The sequence below is a fragment of the Xenopus laevis genome, chromosome 7L (genome assembly GCF_017654675.1).
Source record: "Xenopus laevis strain J_2021 chromosome 7L, Xenopus_laevis_v10.1, whole genome shotgun sequence".
In the NCBI taxonomy this organism is placed as follows: Eukaryota; Metazoa; Chordata; class Amphibia; order Anura; family Pipidae; genus Xenopus; species Xenopus laevis.
The window spans coordinates 119,762,894-119,782,564 of record NC_054383.1 but is presented as its reverse complement, the minus strand read 5'-3'; the positions used below and the strand labels follow the sequence as shown (position 1 = coordinate 119,782,564).

At 41.1% G+C, this 19,671-nt stretch overlaps 1 protein-coding gene across 1 annotated transcript; it reads left to right on the top strand.

The window, feature by feature from the left end:
* The first annotated feature begins 13,239 nt into the window (after positions 1-13,239).
* Positions 13,240-19,333, top strand: LOC108696764 (lysoplasmalogenase-like protein TMEM86A). The gene is made up of 3 exons (XM_018226387.2): positions 13,240-14,536; positions 15,415-15,673; positions 17,927-19,333. Exons 1-3 carry the CDS (start codon positions 14,486-14,488, stop codon positions 18,352-18,354), a joined length of 738 nt encoding a protein of 245 aa, XP_018081876.1. The 5' UTR covers positions 13,240-14,485; the 3' UTR covers positions 18,355-19,333.
* Positions 19,334-19,671: the final 338 nt, after the last annotated feature.

Genomic DNA, 19,671 nt, shown 5'->3' with positions numbered 1-19,671 from the left:
TGGTTGCTTTATAAATGAGCCCTAGTGACTCTTGCAGTTTAAAGGTCAAGGAAAAAAATGTTTTCAAAATTTTCTTTGGCATTTGTAAGTTTTTTCTGCCAAAAAAAAAAAAATCAGAGACCTGCGTTATGTTAATGTGCCTTTCACTGACCAGCACGGGGTCGGTCGTAGTAACTACCTTAACAAAATGATGCAAGCTGGAACACAAAAAAAAAAAAACAGTTTCGGTGATGACAAATAAACAAAGTCGTTGACTTCTTGGTGTTCCCGTGACGTAATAATGCAGTCGTTCTGCAAAGCCACTGCTTAGGGAGGAGCGGACAACAGGAATTTTTTGTTTGTGTCTGTTTTTGGTTTGTTTTTTTTTCTAATGAAAGACAAAATGTTTAAAAAAAAAAAAATGCAAAGATATACAAATAATTTATATATTTCTTTTGCAACTTTGAAAATATATGAAATATGTGTCCTTTATTTTTTTTCTTTGCTGGAAAGAAAAATAAATTATACATATACTTGATGATGGTGTAGATATGTGTATATGTGATATCTGTGCGTTTGCCTTTAACTTTCAAATCTTTTTATTGAATTTTCAAGCAAAAAAAAAAAGTAAGACTTTTACATTACATCAGTGCACCGACCGAGTATGGGACCTGTTATCCAGAATGCTCGGGACCTGGGGCTTTCCGGATAACGGATCTTTCGGTAATTGGGATCTTCATACCTACTATAAAATTGTGTAAACATTAAATAAACCCAATAGGCTGGTTTGCTTCCCATAAGGATTAATTATATATTAGTTGGGATCAAGTACAAGCTACTGAAAAAGTAATTTTTAAAAATTAGGGTTATTTGGATAAAATGGAGTTCATGGGAGAGGGCCCTTCGGTAATTCAGAGCTTTCTGCATAATGGGTTTCCAGATTACAGATCCCATAACTGTATTTCCTATAACCATGTTTAAAACGTAACCATCTTCCCTGAGTTGATGAAGAATAGTGTTTGATAAGAGAACCTTATTTTAAAGGAGAACTAAAGCCTATAAATGAATGCCTAAAAATGCCATATTCTATATAATAAACTTATTGCACCAGCCTTAAGTTTCAGCTTGTCAATAGCAGCAATGATCCAGGACTTCAAACTTGTCACAGGGGGTCACCATCTTGGAAAGTGTCTGTGACACTCACATGCTCAGTGGGCTCTGAGCAGCTGTTGAGAAGCTAAGCTTAGGGCTCGTCACTAATTATCCAGCAGAAAATGAGGTTGGTCTGTAAGATAAGCTGATGCTACAGGGCTGATTATTAAATTCTGATGCTAATTGCACTGGTTTCTGTGCTGCCATGTAGTAATTATCTGTATTAATTACTAATCAGCCTTGTATTGTGACATTTCTATTCTATGTGTACTGTATATTGTGAGTGGGTCCCTAAGCTCAGTAAGTGACAGCAGCACAGAGCATGTGCAGTGAATCAGCAGAAAAGAAGATGGGGAGCTACTGGGGCATCTTTGGAGACACAGATCTTTACTGCTAAAGGGCTGTGGTTGCCTTGGGCTGGTACAGAATCCAAAAACATAATGTACAACATTTCTAGATACTTGTAGGAAAAGGAGTGATGAATTCAGTCAGACGCAGTGGGTTGCTGCAAAAACTGTGTTTTTTATTTTAACACAACATGTTTCGAGCTGTGCTCTTTGTCAAGTGTCAAGTGTGTCGAGTTCTAGATACTTATTTAGTTAAGCTTTAATTCTCCTTTAAAGCTAAAGAAAGCCATTAAAGGAGAAGGAAATGTGCTCTTATTTGCGGGTGCCAAAAGTTAAAACCACCTAAGTGATTGTATTTACTTACCTCACACCCCAGGCCGGTGCTCCTATCGAGAAAACTGCACCGGCCCTGGGTTATTCCAGCGAGCACCACGGAATGATCAATTCCTTCTTCTTCGTACTTTGCGTGGGGCACATTAGAGTGAAAAGCTCTAACAAAGAAGTCGGCTATTTCTTTCTACTGCGAATGCGTCCCGGGAAATTTAAAGAAAGAAGAAGGAAGCCAAACGCTCTGTCTGCTGCACCGGCCTGGGGTGTGAGTTAAGTATATATAATAACTTGGAGGTGCCTATCCAATTAAATATGCCTTCTCCTTTAAAGGAAACATACCAATATATGTTACAAAATTACAAAAAAAACTTATTAAACATTAAATAAACCCATTAAGATTGTTTTGCCTCCAGTAAGGATTAATTATATCTTAGTTGGGATCAAGTAAAAGGCACTGATTTATTATTACAGAGAAAAAAGGAAATGTGTTTGAATTTCATTAAAATAGAGTTTATAGGCAATAACCATACTGAAATTTCAAAGCTTTTTGGATAACAGATGCCATACCTTTTTAATTTATTAATAACCTGTATTTATAAAGTGCCAACATATTCCCACAGTCCTGTACAATAAAAGTCTACATGGGGAGATTACATCTCATGGAGATTAACGGGGCTAAGATTTTGTGGGGCCTCCAGATCCAGATGGAAGTGGACATTGTGGTGGTAGAAGACAAGGACCAGAAGAAGGTGGTGGTGATGGATGTAGCGGAGCCAAGAGATGGCAATGTCAAGAAGCAATATGAAAAGCTGGAGAAGTACCAAAGCCTGAAAGAGGAGCTGCAGAAGATGTGGAAAGTAAGGTCAAAGTTGTCTCGGTGGCGGTAGGAGCACTTGGGGCTGTGATTCCTAATTTGAGGAACAACATCCGAGAACTCTGTCCAGAAGAGTGTAGTGCTAGTAACAGCCAAAATGCTGTGGAAAACCCTTAAACTACCAGGTCTATGGTACAGGACCCAACCCAAGAGTGACAAATACCTCAAACAAAGGTGAAAAGCCCCATGTATGTAGAAGGATCCAAGGTTTCCTTCGCTATCAAGGATCCTTGATAAAGTTCCCAACAAGGACTGAAATGTTGGAATGCACAGTGCTTGAGAATACATTTCCATTTTTTTTCACGCTACGGAGTGCAGAACCTTCTACCAATGTACATTTAATTTTCCACCCTGCACCCAATCTATCCAAGTTGGAGTGCCGACACACTTCTGATTTTATTTATTATACAACCCCACACCCTTTGTTGTAAATGATAAGGATATTAGAAGACATCAAGGAATTCCATGACCATATAAAGACACAAGGATGAAGGCCAAGTACCTTTTATATACCGGGCATGGAAGTCCAAAGTGATCTAATATCCTTATATTTGACAGCAAGGGGTCCATATGTTTCAGTGAGTCATGTGACATCACATTAATAAGCTTCAGTTATAAGGTTATACTTTGCAGGACGTTCATGGTTCTTGTGTATTATATAAGGCAGTGATCTCCAACCCCTTGGATGTTGCTCCCAGTGGCCTCAAAGCAGGAGCTTATTTTTGAATTCCAGGCTTGGAGGCAAGTTTTGGTTGCATAAAAACAGGTGCCCTGCCAAACCGAGCCTCAGTGTAGGTTGACAATCCACATAGGGGCTACTAAATGGCCAATCACAGCACTTATTTGGCACCCCAAGAATATTTTTCATGCTTGTGTTGCTCCCCAACTCCTTTTACTTCTGAATGTTGCTCACGTTTTGAAAATGTTGGGGGATCCCTGATATAAGGAATAATGTACCCTTTATTGTATTATAAGTGACTGATGATTTCCATTACTATATAAAGGCATGAGGCTGCAGGACTGTACATTGCTTGTCATACACAGGTTTCAATGAGTCATGTGACACACATTACATTGCTTAACTCTGTTTATAAGGATGTTATTACCAGGTCTTGCATATTATAAGGAGGTTCAAATTATTGACCTTATCAGCTGCGAGCATACTGGAAAACTAAGTGTGACACTGTAGTAAAGAGGTTTGTAAATGCAATAGTATCTGTATGTAACAAGTGGTAACCATTGTTTCCGCTCCATTCGAAATGAGTGTGTCGTCCATAAATCAACATTACCTTTGTTAGAAGAAGTTGTTGAACAGCCAGACAGTTTCCTGTGCTAGTGGCTGACATTTAGCAATGGTTATGGTAACATTTAGCAATGTTTTTTTTTTTTTGCTTCATATTTTCATACATATTCATATATTTTAAACAACACACCACTGGGCTAGTCCCACATGCGTCTCCCATTCTAGCTAAAGGGAAGGGCACTCTTGACCTTACTATTCTGCAAGTGTCTTGATTTCATTTCCACTTTATTTATTTTTTTAAATGTCCTTTCCTACAAATTGCATTTATTTATATTTTTATAGCTTTCCCATGTTTTGTAGATACTTACTCTGCTTCATAAGAGGAGCCCATGGCCGTTCCATAAAAAGATTACATGGGTCAGAATATTTATAGAACTCTGGAATTCACTTCACCTGACTTAGATTAAGGTCTAAGTCCGTCAATGAGCCGCGGCCTTATTAAAGGGGAAGTAAAGTCTAAAATAGAATAAGGCTAGAAATGCTGTATTTTGTATACTAAACATAAACATGGACTTACTGCACCACAAGACTAATCAAACAAATAATTTATGCTTTCAAAGTTGGCCACAGGGGGGACCAACTTTAAACATCTTTGCAAGACCAAGACTGTGCACATGCTCAGTGAGGTCTGGGCTGCTTAGGGATTGTCATAAATGATCAAAACAGCACAAGTCAAATAATATCTGCCAGAAGCCGATACAGCAAGACTGATTAATAATCAGAATATACAGACTGCACTGGGATCTGTGTTGTCATATAATCTAATGTGGATTTTATAGTTTTTGTATTGTTTAATACAAACTTTCTCCAACTCTGCAGAAGCAGTGGCTGCAGCAAAATAATCCTCCAAATAGAAGCTCTGTTTATCTGGCTCCATGATCTATGTCCCTGCAGCTGGAGTTGGAAACACTAAAGGCAAAAATAAAATACAATCTGTACACAGTCGCCCACTGCTCTAGAGGGAAACAAACAAAGCTGCTTGAGTTCTGCATGTCTGGGAAGTAAAGTGACCCCTGCTGTCCATAAGTATGATTGTTCCCCTGCAGAGCAGTTAGGGACCGTCTGACAATTCCTATCAACAGCAGTAAATGAAGGGAGAATTTCACTGCATACAGTCAGGTTTTCTTACATATTTTTTAATTAAAGTATATTGAAGATATGTTTCTTTTTCATTAAAGAAAGTAAAAATGGGATATTTTTTTTTACTTTAGATGGCGTTTAAGTTAGCTGGACTTGGATTTTTACTATTGACTGCATGGGAGCATTTTGAAAGCAATGCAGGTGTCAGGGAGCTGTTATCTAGTTACCTTGCCATTGTTCTGCTGGGTGGAAAGGGAGTTTAGTGATAAGACGTGCAGTGCAGCAGTAAAGCGTGATTGAAGTTTATCAGAGCACAAGTCACATGACTGAGGATACCTGGGAAACTGACAACATACCTCACCCCATGTCAAATTTAAAAGTTTAAATACAATATTAAAAAAATCTGCTCTTTTAAAAAATGGATTTCAATGCAGGATTCTGCTGGAGCAGTGCAAGCAACTGATTCATTTTGTAGAAAAATATATATATTTTGTTCCTATGACAGAATCCCTTTAACTTTTTTTTCCCCACTTGTGCTATTAACCAGGGGTGCCCATCTTTAGGCCAAGGACTTTGATACAGCCTATATGAAATAACTTTTATTGTTAGAGGAAAGTCACTGTAATAATGTTTAGCTGGTAGTGCTTTGCTACCCATTCTGCTATGTGCAGAACTGTCTAAAAAAGCCCCACCCAGGGATTGAATTCGAATTTGAAAAAAATGTGAATATTGAAATTTATCATGTACTGTCTCTTTAAAACTTCGACTTCGACCATTCACCATCTAAAACCTGCTGAATTGCTGTTTTAGCCTATGGGGGACCTCCTAGAACCCATATGGAGTCAATTGGTGGACTTTTTTGAATCGAATTCGATCTTTCTTCGATTCGAATGATCCAATACAGCCTTTTCACCAGCAAACTTTTTTTTTTTTTTAAATAGATTTCGTTTGGTCTTTATTTATTCAAATTTCGAAGTTATGGGAATTAAAAAAAAAAAAAAACTAGGGATGCACCGAATCCACTATTTTGGATTCAGCTGAATCCTTCGCTAGATATTCGGCCAAATACCGAGTTGAATCCTAATTTGCATATGCAAATTAGGGATGGGAGAGGGAAAATTTTTTTACTTTTTTTTGTGAGAAAAAGTCACGTGGTTTCCCTCCCTGCCCCTAATTTGCATATGTAAATTAGGATTCGGTTTAGCTGGGCAGAAGGATTCGGCTGAATCCAAATCCTGCTGAAAAAGGCCGAATTCCGAACCGAATCCTGTATTCGGTGCATCCCTAAAAAAACTTCCATTACTATAAACATTCGACCCTTGATAAATCTGCCCCTAAAAGTACATGAGAATGATGAAAACCGAATGGATTTATTTTGGACTTTCTATAGATATTTGGGTCTGGTTTGTCCTGTGCTACTACAGTCTATGAAGTGAAATTGCCTGGAACACACTTTCAATCATCTTTATTGTGTGCCTTCAGCGCATTTCAGATTTCCATCTTTTAATTAGCCTTAGTGGGTTTCAGTTGGAAGCTGGTCTTTACGGCTGTTATTTTCCCTTTCTATTCTTGCTGCCTCCAAAGTGCCAACTGAAAATGCCAGTCTTTAAAAGTCAGTGATTACAGGAGCCGTCAAGCAGATTGATAGAGCTCATTCATGTGAAATTGCACTCATTCAACACCAGTCACAATATATATATTTCAACTTGTGCATCCAACGTTTCGGCCCATGCCTGGGCCTTTATCAAGGATAGGCATGGGCCGAAACGTTGGATGCACAAGTTGAAATAAAAACTCATTTTCTTCATGCAATATTGGAGTGCGGGTCCCTGTTTAATTCCTATATGCTAAAGCTTTGACCCAGCACCCGCAGCGATATGGCCAAAATATCTGGTTACTCCATCAAAGTGTGGGGTTTTTATATGGTGCTTCAGAGGCTAACATCACCACTTCTGGACTGAGAGTCAAAATAGACCCTGACATTTCAAGTACAGAGAAGCCCAAACAACCCTCCACCAGCACACTAAATAATGACTGTCTATGGCATCTTACAGTAGCCCCTCTGGCATTTGCCAGAATCCACCGATTGTCGGTTTGAGCCTGACCATGTGCTTTTCCAAGCCTCATCTGTTGGGCTGTAAATGTCACTCCCATTGGACTCAAGAGGAGAGGAACCATATCCTCTAAAGTGATAATTAGAATTTCACATGGTGGCAGATTCCAGGAGAATGGACCTATCCTAACGCATAATACAGGTGGTTATTTCAGAGGAAGAATATTAGGCCGGTGAAAGCAAAGGTTAGTAAGGCTACAATATACAATGGGGTATATTTAACAAAGAGTGAAGTTAGATGTCGCCACAGTCTTCTAGAGTGAAATTCCGCCACTCTCCATTAATTTCTATGGGATTTTTGAAAGGCATATTTATCAAAGGATGAACTTTCACTTTCACCCATTGATAAATATTTTTTTTTTTAAAAATCCCATAAAAATGATGGAGAGTGGAGGAATTTCACTGACCTCTAACTTCACTCTTTCATAAATATACCCTTAAAGGGCACCTATAACAGCCAAAATCAAACACATAATAACAATCTGAGCAGTACAAGCTAAACACGTTTAATCAAACTACATATATAGTTTTTTGAAAAAACTGCAAGTTTTAAAAAAAATCCCTTAATTTGTCAAATGGGTTCTTTCACTGAGGGAGGCCATATTGAGACTATAACAGAGACTCTAATATGCAAATTTCAGGAGCATGCTCAGATTGTAACACTGCTTTGAGTATTCTACCCAGAATGCCTTGTTTTAGTAAACTCCTACACTAGAAGTATCAGGAGATTTCCCTATCTTGTCCCCTGCTGGTAAAGTCATTATGCAAATGAAGGGCACACAGTAACTTCCAGCAGGTGGCAGCACTACTGAACAGCAGCTAACACACAGGTTTAGCTGATTTGAAAATAGCTTAGAAGGGCTGATAAGCAACAAGGAATTTCAACTGAGCATGTGTGAGATTTCAGAGCTACAGTTGGCTGGGAAGATATAGGTAGGAGGAGCCAGGGAAATCCAAGATGGCTGCCTCAGCTAGAACTGCAGGGGAGATAGGGGAGATCTTGCAGAAGGAATAGTGAGCTGATCATTTACATTATACAAACAACTCTAACTGTTTTAAAAAACGGATTTCTTGAACTTTCATATAGTGTATTTACTTAGTAAATGATTTTGGTCATGATTGGTGCCCTTTAAGAGTTTCTTACCCATTCCATATCAGGATCGCCAACAGTCTGGGGAAGGCTCTTCCCTCCTCTGGCACAATAATGTCCCCATGCACAAATTGAGGTCCCTACAGAACAGGTTTTTTGAGATGGGAGTGAAAGAACTGCACAGAGCCCTGATCTCAACCCAACTGAACCATTGCATTGTTGCCAAGAGAAATGTCCTCCAAGTGGCCTTCCGCTGACTGTCACATTATACTAAATGGCGACAAATAAAGTGCTGGCATGTGTTGTATTTTGCCCTAATCTGTCGGCTACGGAGAGCTGCACTGATTAATTACTCTGACAGCAAGTAAAATAAAGAGATTAACAGTTATGGAAAAGGATTGTTTACTGTAGAGCAGCTGGCAGTTGAGCATTTAATATCAATGACGATGTTGCCCTGTAACTGCCAGCTCTATTGTCAAGTGTTTACTTCCAAATACAGGTGCTGGGAATACTTCCTACTCATTTAGGTGTTTGTGTAGGGCAGACTTTTCTCTTTTGCTATGCTTTATTATGTTGGAGGGGGGTAGTCACTGACCCCAGAAGCAAAAACTAATAAAGTTAAGAATTGCAAATGGTCTCATAATATCACTGTCTAAATTGTACTAGAAGTTATTTTAAAAGCAAACTAACCCTTTAACTGGGATGGAGTAGTATGACGTCTCTCGACAGCAACTGGAGCTCAAGCTGCCCTTGGGTTGGGGGGTAAAACAGCTAATATACTACACACCAACAAAGGGATTCTCCCCCATTCATTTGGGTTGGCTTACTGGATAATACTATTGTTACAGGGCAACAAAAGTATTATAAAGGTGATACTTTTAATGGCTAACTAATATAATCATAGCAAGCTTTCAGAACATTTTAGTACCTTTTTCAAGCTGATTACAATGAAGCTGTGGTGTTCTCTGGTATATATCCAACATTCAGCTCATAGGTCAAATGACTAATATTGATGGTCGAATTTGCCCTGCAAATTTACAGCGAAATGGCGAAAAATTTGCAAAAGTCAATGGGCGTCAAAATAATTTTGACGCGTGTCAATTTTAACACCTGTGTTATATGTGCACCTAAATGTATTAAAGTCAATGGGCATCCGAATAATTTTGCCGTGCAAAATTTTTATAACGCATGCCCAAATTTTTTTGATCTGGCGGATTTTTTTTGCCTGTGAATTTTAGCAGCAGTTTCGAAAATTTGCGCTGCAGTTATTCACTGGCGGCAAAAACGCAGAATTTAGCCGAAAATTCACACCTGCCAAATTTATTCGCCCAACACTAATGACCAACAAAAAGGATTATCAATGTGTGTGTGAGGTGTCAGTCATTTACTAGGGATCTGCAAGAGACAAGAAGATAAGGTACAAGATAATGTGAGTCAAAGAGGCTGAATATAAATTAGGGCTGAATTACTGGAGTGTGGAATAAAAGGAATTCCATATGATCTCTAAATCCAGATCCACACGTTTGTATTTCTGACCTGGTGCAGGCCTTTCTTAATCCACATAATTTGCCATAAATCCAAGGCCCAGGTTTAGTCCCTTCTCCAGAGAATTGCAAATTTCCATTAGGTTGTACTCCCACACCTTTCTTTCATTATCTGTTTTAAAATTGCCCTTAAAGGAGAACTAAACCCCCCACTATGATAAGTCCCCACTGGCCCCCTCCCTTCCTCCCACTTGCACAGTCTTCCCCCTGAATTCTTTCCCCTCTAGAAATAGCGACCGCACATGCAGAGTGAGTGTAGCGGAACTCATGGGCACCATCTCCTTCTTTTCGGTAATCTTTGTGTCTTCTTTCTCCCCTTCTGCAATTTCCGTCTCTTTGGGCGCATGCGGGGTCGTCGAGAACTGGAAGATTGCTCCAACTGCACATGCGCCAATACAACGCTCACTTCACAAAGATTACGGAAGAGAAGAAGATGGTGCCTGGGAGCTCTGCTGTGCTCATTCTGCATGTGCGGTCACTATTTCTAGAGGGGAAAGAATTCAGGGGGAAGGCAGGGAGGGGGCCTGTGGGGACTTATCACAATGGGGGGTTCAGTTACTCTTTAAGAACCAAAATTCTTAAAGGAGAAGGAAAGGTTAAAACTAAGTAAGCCTTATCAGAAAGGTCCATCTAAATATACCAGTAAACCCCAAAAGTAGTGCTGCTCTGAGTCCCCTGTCAAAAGAAACACTGCATTTCTTTCCTTCTATTGTGTACACATGGGCTTCTGTATCAGACTTCCTGCCTTCAGTTTAAACCTCATTGCCCTGGGCAAGAGCATGCTCAGTTTGCTCCTCTTTCCCCGCCCCCCTCCCTTCTCTACTGTAATCTGAGCCCAGAGCAGGGAGAGATTCAGGCAGGAAGTGATGTCACACCATGTTAATACTGCAGCTGCTATCCTAAACAAACAGAGAGTTTCTAGAGCTATTTACTCAGGTATGGCAAAATATTCTACAGAATAAATATAGCATTCTAGCGTGCACTGTTGTAGCTAATCTATTGGCAATAAAATGCTTCTGTAGCTTTCCTTCTCCTTTAAATCCTTTATGGAGTGATGAGGGCCATTAAAATGATTTCCTATTGGTGTGTCCAGTTTTTTATTGGTTATAGTGAATCGGCGGTGTGCACCACATTGGAAGAAGAACAGTTGTTGTGACAATGGATGCTGTATTCCTCTAATGTGTCCGGAATTGGTATTTTCTCTGAAATCACGATGTGTGGGCAGGTTTTAAATTGTTTTTTGCCACAGGGGTATGTTCCATTTTTGGTGGAGTACAATAAAGCACTTCTTGTTATTAGTGCCTTTAGGTTGGGAGGCTGTCTGAATGCTGGGAGTGGTGGGTCTGGGAATATGCCTTTGAGCCTCTCGTCCTTATGAAGTGTACCTTGTAGATCTCTGGCTACTTTTCTGAGGGTCCTTAGTTGTGGATTGTATGTGACCAATAGGGGAACCTGATTTATTCCAGGTTTTTGTTAATACTGTAGAAGGTGACTTCTGGGAACCCTGGTGACTGCATGAATGTATTGATCTACAATCATTGGGTTGTAGCCCCTGTCGATGAAGTCTGCTTTGAGTGTTTTGAGGTGGTGATTCCTTTCAGCATATGCGATTATATTGTAAAGCCTGGCTGTAGATGATGGAGTGTTTAGTGTGGTCAGGGTGAAAGCTGTCATACATTAGATATATGCTGGTTTGAATAGTATTTTCCCTGATGTGAATGGTTGTGTCTAGAATGTGGATTATCATTATTATTTTGTTTGTTTCCTTGTTTTTTCATTTTTTTCCCCTTTTTTTGTCTTTTTCCCTTCCTTTTTCCTTTTTATCTAGTATATGAGGATGAGAATACAGCGATTCTTTGGATAGATTTTGCCTGTCACTCGTTTTGAATAAGAAGTATAATGTTTTATGTCCCCCTAATTTCATGATATATGATAGTTTCTTTGATTCACGCTAGAGAGGGAGGTTGCATATATGACTTTTGTTATCTTTGTTTAATTTGAATAATGTACATTTGCTCAGTATTGACTTCAGTAATTTGATTTATTCTTAATGCTTGTTTTGTATTTTGTTAGAGAATTTCTCAGAATTACAATTGATTGTGATTGTCATTTTTTCGCAACCTCTCCTGAGCGTGTAAAGTAACTACATTGGGGTGGAACGCATATGCGTCTCAGCTGGATCTCCTAGCGACGCTGAGGTTTTTGTATATGTTCGGCTAACCGGAAGTGATGTCAGGGTAACGATCCGCATCTGCTCATGTTATAGGAGTGATACACGCTGCATTGGAACGCATGTGCGCTCCATCAAGATACCAGGTGACGCTGCTCCACCCCCTATGATCAGAGGGGCGGAAGTGACGTCAGACGCCGGATTTCCATCGAGTGGACTCAGCATGGACTATAAAATGTCACAGACAGTAAGGCTCGTTCTGCCTTTTTGATTTTCTTAATTTTTTTTGTGCCCCTGATGAAGACCCTTAAGGTCGAAACGCGTTGGGCTCAGTATGATTTCGTTTTTTGTTTTGTAACTTTTGTATTATTTTTTCTTTTTTTGTCCAATAAATTAATTTGTTTTTTTCAAAAATAGGTGTGCGATCCATTCCTTTTTCTAGAATGTGGATGTGACTGGGGGAGTAGCTCAGTTTCAAATTGATGGTTGGATGAAAATCTCAAAATTGTTCTTGTTCAGTATCTGTCCAGATTTTGAATATGTCATTTACACATAGGGTTGCCACCTTTTTTGGTAAAAAATACTGGCCTTCCTATATATTTATCCTTATTCCCTATTAATAACATTGGGATCAGCCATCATTTTTACCGGCCAGGCCGGTAAAATACCGGCCAGGTGGCAACCCTATTTACACACCTTACACAAAGATTGATATCCCTTTTTGTTGGTCATTTGGCCTATGAGCTAAATCCACCTTATCACTTACCCACAGTATTATCCCTTTGCAAAAAGCTACTTGCCTGTTTGAGATCCTTAGGATCTCTACCCTATAAGGCCACCATTGTGCTGTGCCCAAATGAGCTCCTCTGATCATACTGAGGCCTATACAGACCCTTTGGTTAATGACCGAATCAACACACTGGTGTGGTCATCACCCACCTGATAGATGTTGGCAGGTCTGCCATTAGAAATCACGGGGCCCCGTGATTTCATTTTTGGCTCCTTTCATGACTTCGGGTTTTTTCGCCGCTTCAGGACTTCAACTTCAGCTCCATTTCGTGACTTGTGGCTTTTTTTCCCACTTCAGGACTTCAGTTTTGACTCCTTTTGTGACCTCTGTTTTTTTCGCCTATTCGAGACTTCAACTTCGGCTCGGGTCTTTTCGCTGCTTCGGGACTTAGGCTGTTTGGCTTTTCAGCTCCTTGGGACTTCAGGAGAGGCGGCACGGCTTCGGTGCTGTCAAGGGGGGCCCGGCTATTTTGAAAAGTCCTGGCCCGGGACAGCAGTACCCCCTGTGCCCCCCTGATGGCGGCCCTGGAAGTTGGTCAGACAGGTCCAAGGACCCAATACACAGGCCAATAAACTGCTGTCTCACTCTGTGTATGTCTTTAATCATAACCTATACTGAGAGACAGTTATAGTTATTACCCTGTACTAAACCCACTTCTTCTATTGCATTTGAGGGTATTGTGGCTTCTCAAATATTTTGGGTCAATTCCTTTTCCTCTGTGTTCTATAAAATGTGTAAGTGAGCTAGAGCAACTGGAAGAATCCCACCCAGACACATGGGGAAAATACAAACCCTATCCAGATGGTGCCCTCTTCAGACTCAAACTCACCAAGATGAAGCCCACCCAAAAGACCAAATGTTCCATTAAACTATCGTACGGGGGTGAGCACTTAAAGTAAAAGTGCAGCGTCTCAGAGCAATGGCTGTTGCAACTTTGTCTTGAGCAGCATTTGAAATCTCATAAAAAGCCTTTCTGGCCTACAAAACCTTAATCGCTTGTTATATTTAAACTTGATATCTGTTGTGCTGAGTGGTGCCAGGACATGAGTCAAGGATATTGATAGGAGGCGGCCATAAAATTATTTAATGCAGAGTAACAGCCCGGGGAAGCACTGAGGATCCCATTTACTAATGCAGTAAGAATACTAAACAAAATAAGCCTATAAATTGGGTATATATATATATATATATATTTATATACATAGAAGTAGCCAGTGCTGTACTTCTGGTTGGCACAGACGCTTGCAGACTGGGTAATATTGCATGCATTTAAGCCAATGTCTGCCTCCTGAGTGTCATCTAGATACAGCAGCCACCACACAGGTCTAAAGTTCTGTTTCTCACAATTTATCTATAATTGCACAGATCTAGATAAGGTGAAAATCCAGCAATGTCTTGTTTTTGGATATAGTGTAGAATACGTACAAGCATGATTCTGAATCTTAGGGTCAGGGGCCCCATTATCGGCTCAAGCAGGGGGCCCTGTCGTAACTCTAATGTCCCCTGATAGGGGCAGTTGTTAGTGAGTGTGTAGAGAGATGATGGGTAAGCACCCCGTTATCAGTACACTTTGCTTGAGTTAAAAGTCCAGTTCAACAACTGGCAGGTTAAAGTGCATCTGGCGCAGGCAGTGTTTGTATTGGTTTCATTCATTCAGCAATTACTCAGCCGAGAAGAACCTCACACCGGAGTAATATCTCTGTCTAACCGGCTATGGATATTTTAGAGACGGATTCCAGATACCGGAAATCATCTCTGGCGACTGTAAGTAATCCTGGATTGTGTATGATGGGGAGGAGGGGGAGGAGGCACACTACAATATAGACTTTATGGCCAAAAGTACATGGACGACCGGCCTGTCCAACATCTCCTGCCTTAATTCATGTGCAAGATGTTGGGGTATCGGGTCTGTCTCCCATTGGAATTCCCCTTCGTCCCACTGGTGTTTGAGATCGGGGTTCTCTGCAAGTGGTCCTTATCCTGCTGAAACTCTCTGCCCAAAGTAGGAAACACACAATTATCACTGTATGATATAGTGACCCTTGTAATGGGAATGATGAGTGTGGCTTGAATAGCCAATTCCTATAATTAAAGGGGTTTTTCACCTTTGAGTTAACTTTTAGTATGATGTAGAGAGTTATATACTGAGACAATTTGCAATTGGTTTTCATTTTCTATTATTTGTGTTTTTTGAGTTATTTAACTTTTTATCCGGCAGCTCTCCAGTTTGCAGTTTCAGCCATCTGGTTGCTAGGATCCAAATTACCAGTGAATAAGAGACTGGGATATGAATAGGAGAGGCCTGATTGGAAGGATGAGCTATAAAAAGTAACAATGACAACATATTTGTAGCCTTACAGAGCATTTGTTTTTTTAGATGGGGTCAGTGACCCCAATTTGAAAGCTGGAAAGAGGCAGATTAACCCAAAGAGAAAGAAGGCAAATATTTCAAAAGTAGCAGAACCATTCTACATAATATAGATAATATATGTGAATAATATCCCTGCCTTGGACAGTGCTTGACTAGTGGGAGAGCAGCTTCAGGGACATTGCTTGCGCCAGTACTATAGTATTAGCAGGTTGTGCAAATAAAGAGGTTGCACATACACAGCCGAGCTGTAACACAATTCTTTCCTATACAGATGAGAAGCATTATTCCAAAGCTGCTGCCGTTCCTGATTTCCTGCTACAATTACTTTGCTTTGTGGTTGCCGCTCTCAGAGCCGGACTTGTTCCATGCCATTATCAAGAGCTTGCCCATCCTCTGCCTGGGCTTCTTCCTTGTGGTCCATTCACTGAGCCTGGGAAGCTTCAGTCCGTACTCTAAGAAGATTTTGGTGGGGCTGATGTTCTCGGCAGCTGGAGACGTCTGCTTGCTCTGGACAGAATTCTTCCTCCATGGTGAGCATGATTTCATAGAGTTTCCAGCAGAAGAGTCTTTTTTAATTTGCACCATAATGTGAAATAATTGCATTTGAAATGATTTTTGTAATTGTTGTGTAATAAATGCGTGTATCAAAGTACTTCCAGCAGGGGCACTTTTCTGCTCTGATCCATTGCTCCTGCACTGAGTGATAGAACTGAGCAGAGAAGCATTGGGAGATGCTTGCTGCATCAGTAACTTAAAGGGATACTGTTGTAACACCTATTTGGGCCATAGGGGGTTAATTAGAGTAGCGTACTAGAGCATGGGTTACATGTGACTCTAACACTTCAGGCTAGGGCCTTCGCTATATGGAAGATTAAAGGTGTGGTGTAGTATAACTACAACTCCCACAGGCTACTGTGCAATAAACAAAAGACTTGGGAGCCAGGAGGTTCTTAATAAAACAAGAACAAGGTTTATTACTTTGCACAAAGCAAGTGACCACAGGTTTAGTACTCACATCACAGTGAATCAGAGGAAATTGCGCAGGCACATATCATGCACTTTACACAGGCTGACACTCCCTTAGGACAGACTTGGCAGATATCCCACTTCACCTCTGCAAAACATATTCCAGTAGTGGTCTCTGGATCAACCTCAGGGAAATCATCTCTCCTGATTCCCTCTCTTCACTGGGATCCCTATACTACAGGCAATTAGGGTTGCCACCTTTTTAAAAAAAAAAAAAAAGGGGCAGTGGTGGAGGTGGATAATAAAGGGACGGCCTGTGACGCAAAAGGGGGCGGAGCCAGTGGGCAGTGCCGTAAAAAGGGGCCGAGCCACAGGGTAGCGCCGCAAAAGGGCTGGGGCCATATTGCAGAAGCAGAAGGAAATGTAAGTTTTTACTGGAGGGCAAGGGCCTTTGTAAAGGGTATTACAAATTAGGCGGTAAATTTTTAATACCGGCCCCGGCCCTGGCAGGTGTTTTACCGGCCGGGTGGCAACCCTGCAGGCAATATGGCCTGGGAGAGATACCTCCAATCTATCACTCCTATGTTGGAGCTCAGAACTGCTCTTTTTAGCTCAACCCTGACTATCTTACACTCCTAGAGCGTACTAGTACTGGGAGCTACACCTGCCACTTTCTATTCCTCATTCACGGGGTTGTCTGGTCCCCGACTTGGACACATGACTTCTTCTGGGCCTTCTGTACTCAGTCCCCCTGAGCTCATCCAGCTGGATCAGCATCCAGAGGCGAAAGAGGAAGAGGCCACTCCTTACACACACTATAGTGCAGTGTGGCAGGAAGTTGTCATTACCCCTCTTGGCCAATCACACTAAGAAAAAGGTGGGAGCCTTAAAGCTGCAGGGCAGATTAACCAGTATTGGCCCCTACACTGTCATGGGAAAACATGTTTTTATTTTAAAACTCATCAGTTAGTAGTGCTGCTCCAGCAAAATCCGGCACTGAAATCCGCTTCTCAAAAAAGGAAACAGATTTTTTATATTTCATTTTGAAATCTGAGATGGGGCAAGACATATTGTAAATTTCCAGGCTGCCCCCAGTCATGTGACTTGTGCTCTGATAAACTTCAGTCACTTTTTACTTCTGTACTGCAAGTTGGAGTGATATCGCGCCCCCCCCCCCAGCAGCCTAACAACAGAACAAAGGGAAGGTAACCAGATAGCAGCCCCCTAACACAAGATAACAGCTCCCTGGTAGTTATAAGAACAGCACTCAATAGTAAAATCCAGGTCCCACTGAGACACATTCAGTTACATTGAGTAGGAGAAACAACAGCCTGTCAGAAAGCAGTTCCATCCTAAAGTGCTGGCTCTTTCTGAAATCACATGACCAGGCAAAATGACCTGAGATGCACCTACACCAATATTACAACTAAAAAATACACTTGTTGGTTCAGGAATGACATTTTATATTGTAAAGTGAATTATTTGCAGTGTAAACAGTGTCATTTAGAAATAGAAACGACATCATAAAAATCACGACAGAATCCTTTTAAATGAACAGTAACACCAAAAAATGTAGGTGTATCATTAAGTAATTTATATATAATGTTCTGCTGCTCTGTACTGGTAAAAGTTCTGAGTTAGCTTTAAAAAAAACAAACAACTAATGTAGGTTATATAAACAAACAGCAAGGATTAATCAGTTTACAAAAATGATACATTGTTGTGTGGGTTGGCACATGTCCCCTCTAAACTCTAAACTGTTTCCAATGCAAATATTAATTACTACTGCTCTTTAATCATAATTTCTTCTCTTTCAGGTATGGTTATGTTTGGTTTGGCCCACCTCATGTACATAACTGCCTTTGGCTTCCGACCTCTCAGACTGCATTTATTTATTCTCCTGGCATTGCTCTGCGCCACCTTCTTCCTCTTCACTTTGCCGTACTTGCACGGACCTTTTCTATACATGGTGCCTGGATACTCGGCACTGATTGGCACCATGGCATGGAGAGCTCTGGCCAGGGTCAGCCTGGCATCGTACAAGTTTTCCTGGGCACACATCTCTGCCGCCCTGGGCTCCCTCGTTTTTGTGGTGTCAGACTGTTTCCTAGCGGTAGATAAATTCTGCTTCCCCATAGCCGACTCCCGTGCTATTGTGATGGCCACCTATTATGGGGGACAGATGTTTATAGCCCTCTCCATCGCTGGCAGCTCCGAGGATGACTTTATATGGAAGAAGAAATGAGCAGCCGCTTGCTGAAATAAAAAGACTATCAGTACCTGGGCTCATGTTAGTGAGGGAACTTGGGATCTCTAACCCGAGGGCAAAAAGCACATTCTTCTTGGTGGTCAAACATAAAACACTCCAGTTAGTGCTGAGCTGCAACTCCCAGCATCCACTGGCATCCTTTGATTGATTTGGATCCAGGTTTACCATCAGTAATCATGGGGCATTATAATACTAGGTTAGAAGGGCCCTTTCCTCAGGGAGGGGCAATTATTGGCCCACTGGTCACCTGGGTGGTGAGCCCTGCCAACAAGTAAAATGGCAGATCAATGAAAAAAAAACCCCTCACATAGATTGCCACACCCCTGATCCACCCCAGCCACACTCCATTTATGCCAAAACCAAGCTCATGATCCATCCAAGCCCAGCCCATTATCCGCAAGCTCCACCCATTTCACAACCTGCAATTGACAATTTTCTGGAGGCACCCTCTGCTATGGGGCCCCTGAATGGTGTATCCCCAACCATCCCAATTGTAGCACTGTTTAGACCACTTGAGTTATCAAAGCCCAACCATCCTTATTACCCATCCTTAATTAATCCATTAACTGTGTAACCTGTCCTCCAGCTCTGGACAATGGTAGGCCTGCTCCAGTCTTATATAAACCAATTTATCTTCTCTGCGGGAGCACAAATAATGTTTCCTGTAAGGGGCCTTCTTGCTTCTGTTGAACTACAACTCCCAGCATCCCAAGGCCAAACATTGAGCTAAAAGTAGTAGTTCTATAACATTCGGGTATGCTCATGTCTGTTCTACTATAAATGACTCTTAAAGGCCCTTAAAGAATTGGTTGGTGGGATCAGGACCTTCATCTGACCATTCCGAGATTGGCCTGGTATTAAAGGACCACAAAATGTTCTTTATTTTCCTTTTCTATGTTCCTAATAAAGATTTTTGATTGTAGGGATTCCCAGTAAAACATGTTTGCAAAGTCTTGCCTTGGCAGTTGTTTTCTTGAATTTTGCCAGGGGCTAAAAAGATCAGACCTTGTGACCTCAGTGGGGCCTGTGAATACATTTCTACTATATAATGCTGACAAACTCATGGGCTCCATGGTTTATAAGGTGCCTCTGTACCTAGTACACTGACTCCAGCACCCACAGATGCACCCTAACTAGTGATGGGCGAATTTGCGCCGTTTCGCTTTGCAGAAAAATTTGCGAAATTCGCGAAACGGCGAAAAATTTGCGAAACAGCGCCGGCGTCTCATTTTTGACAGCGGCGTCCGGGTTTTTTATGCCGACGCCTGTTTTTTTTACGCTGACGCCCTTTTT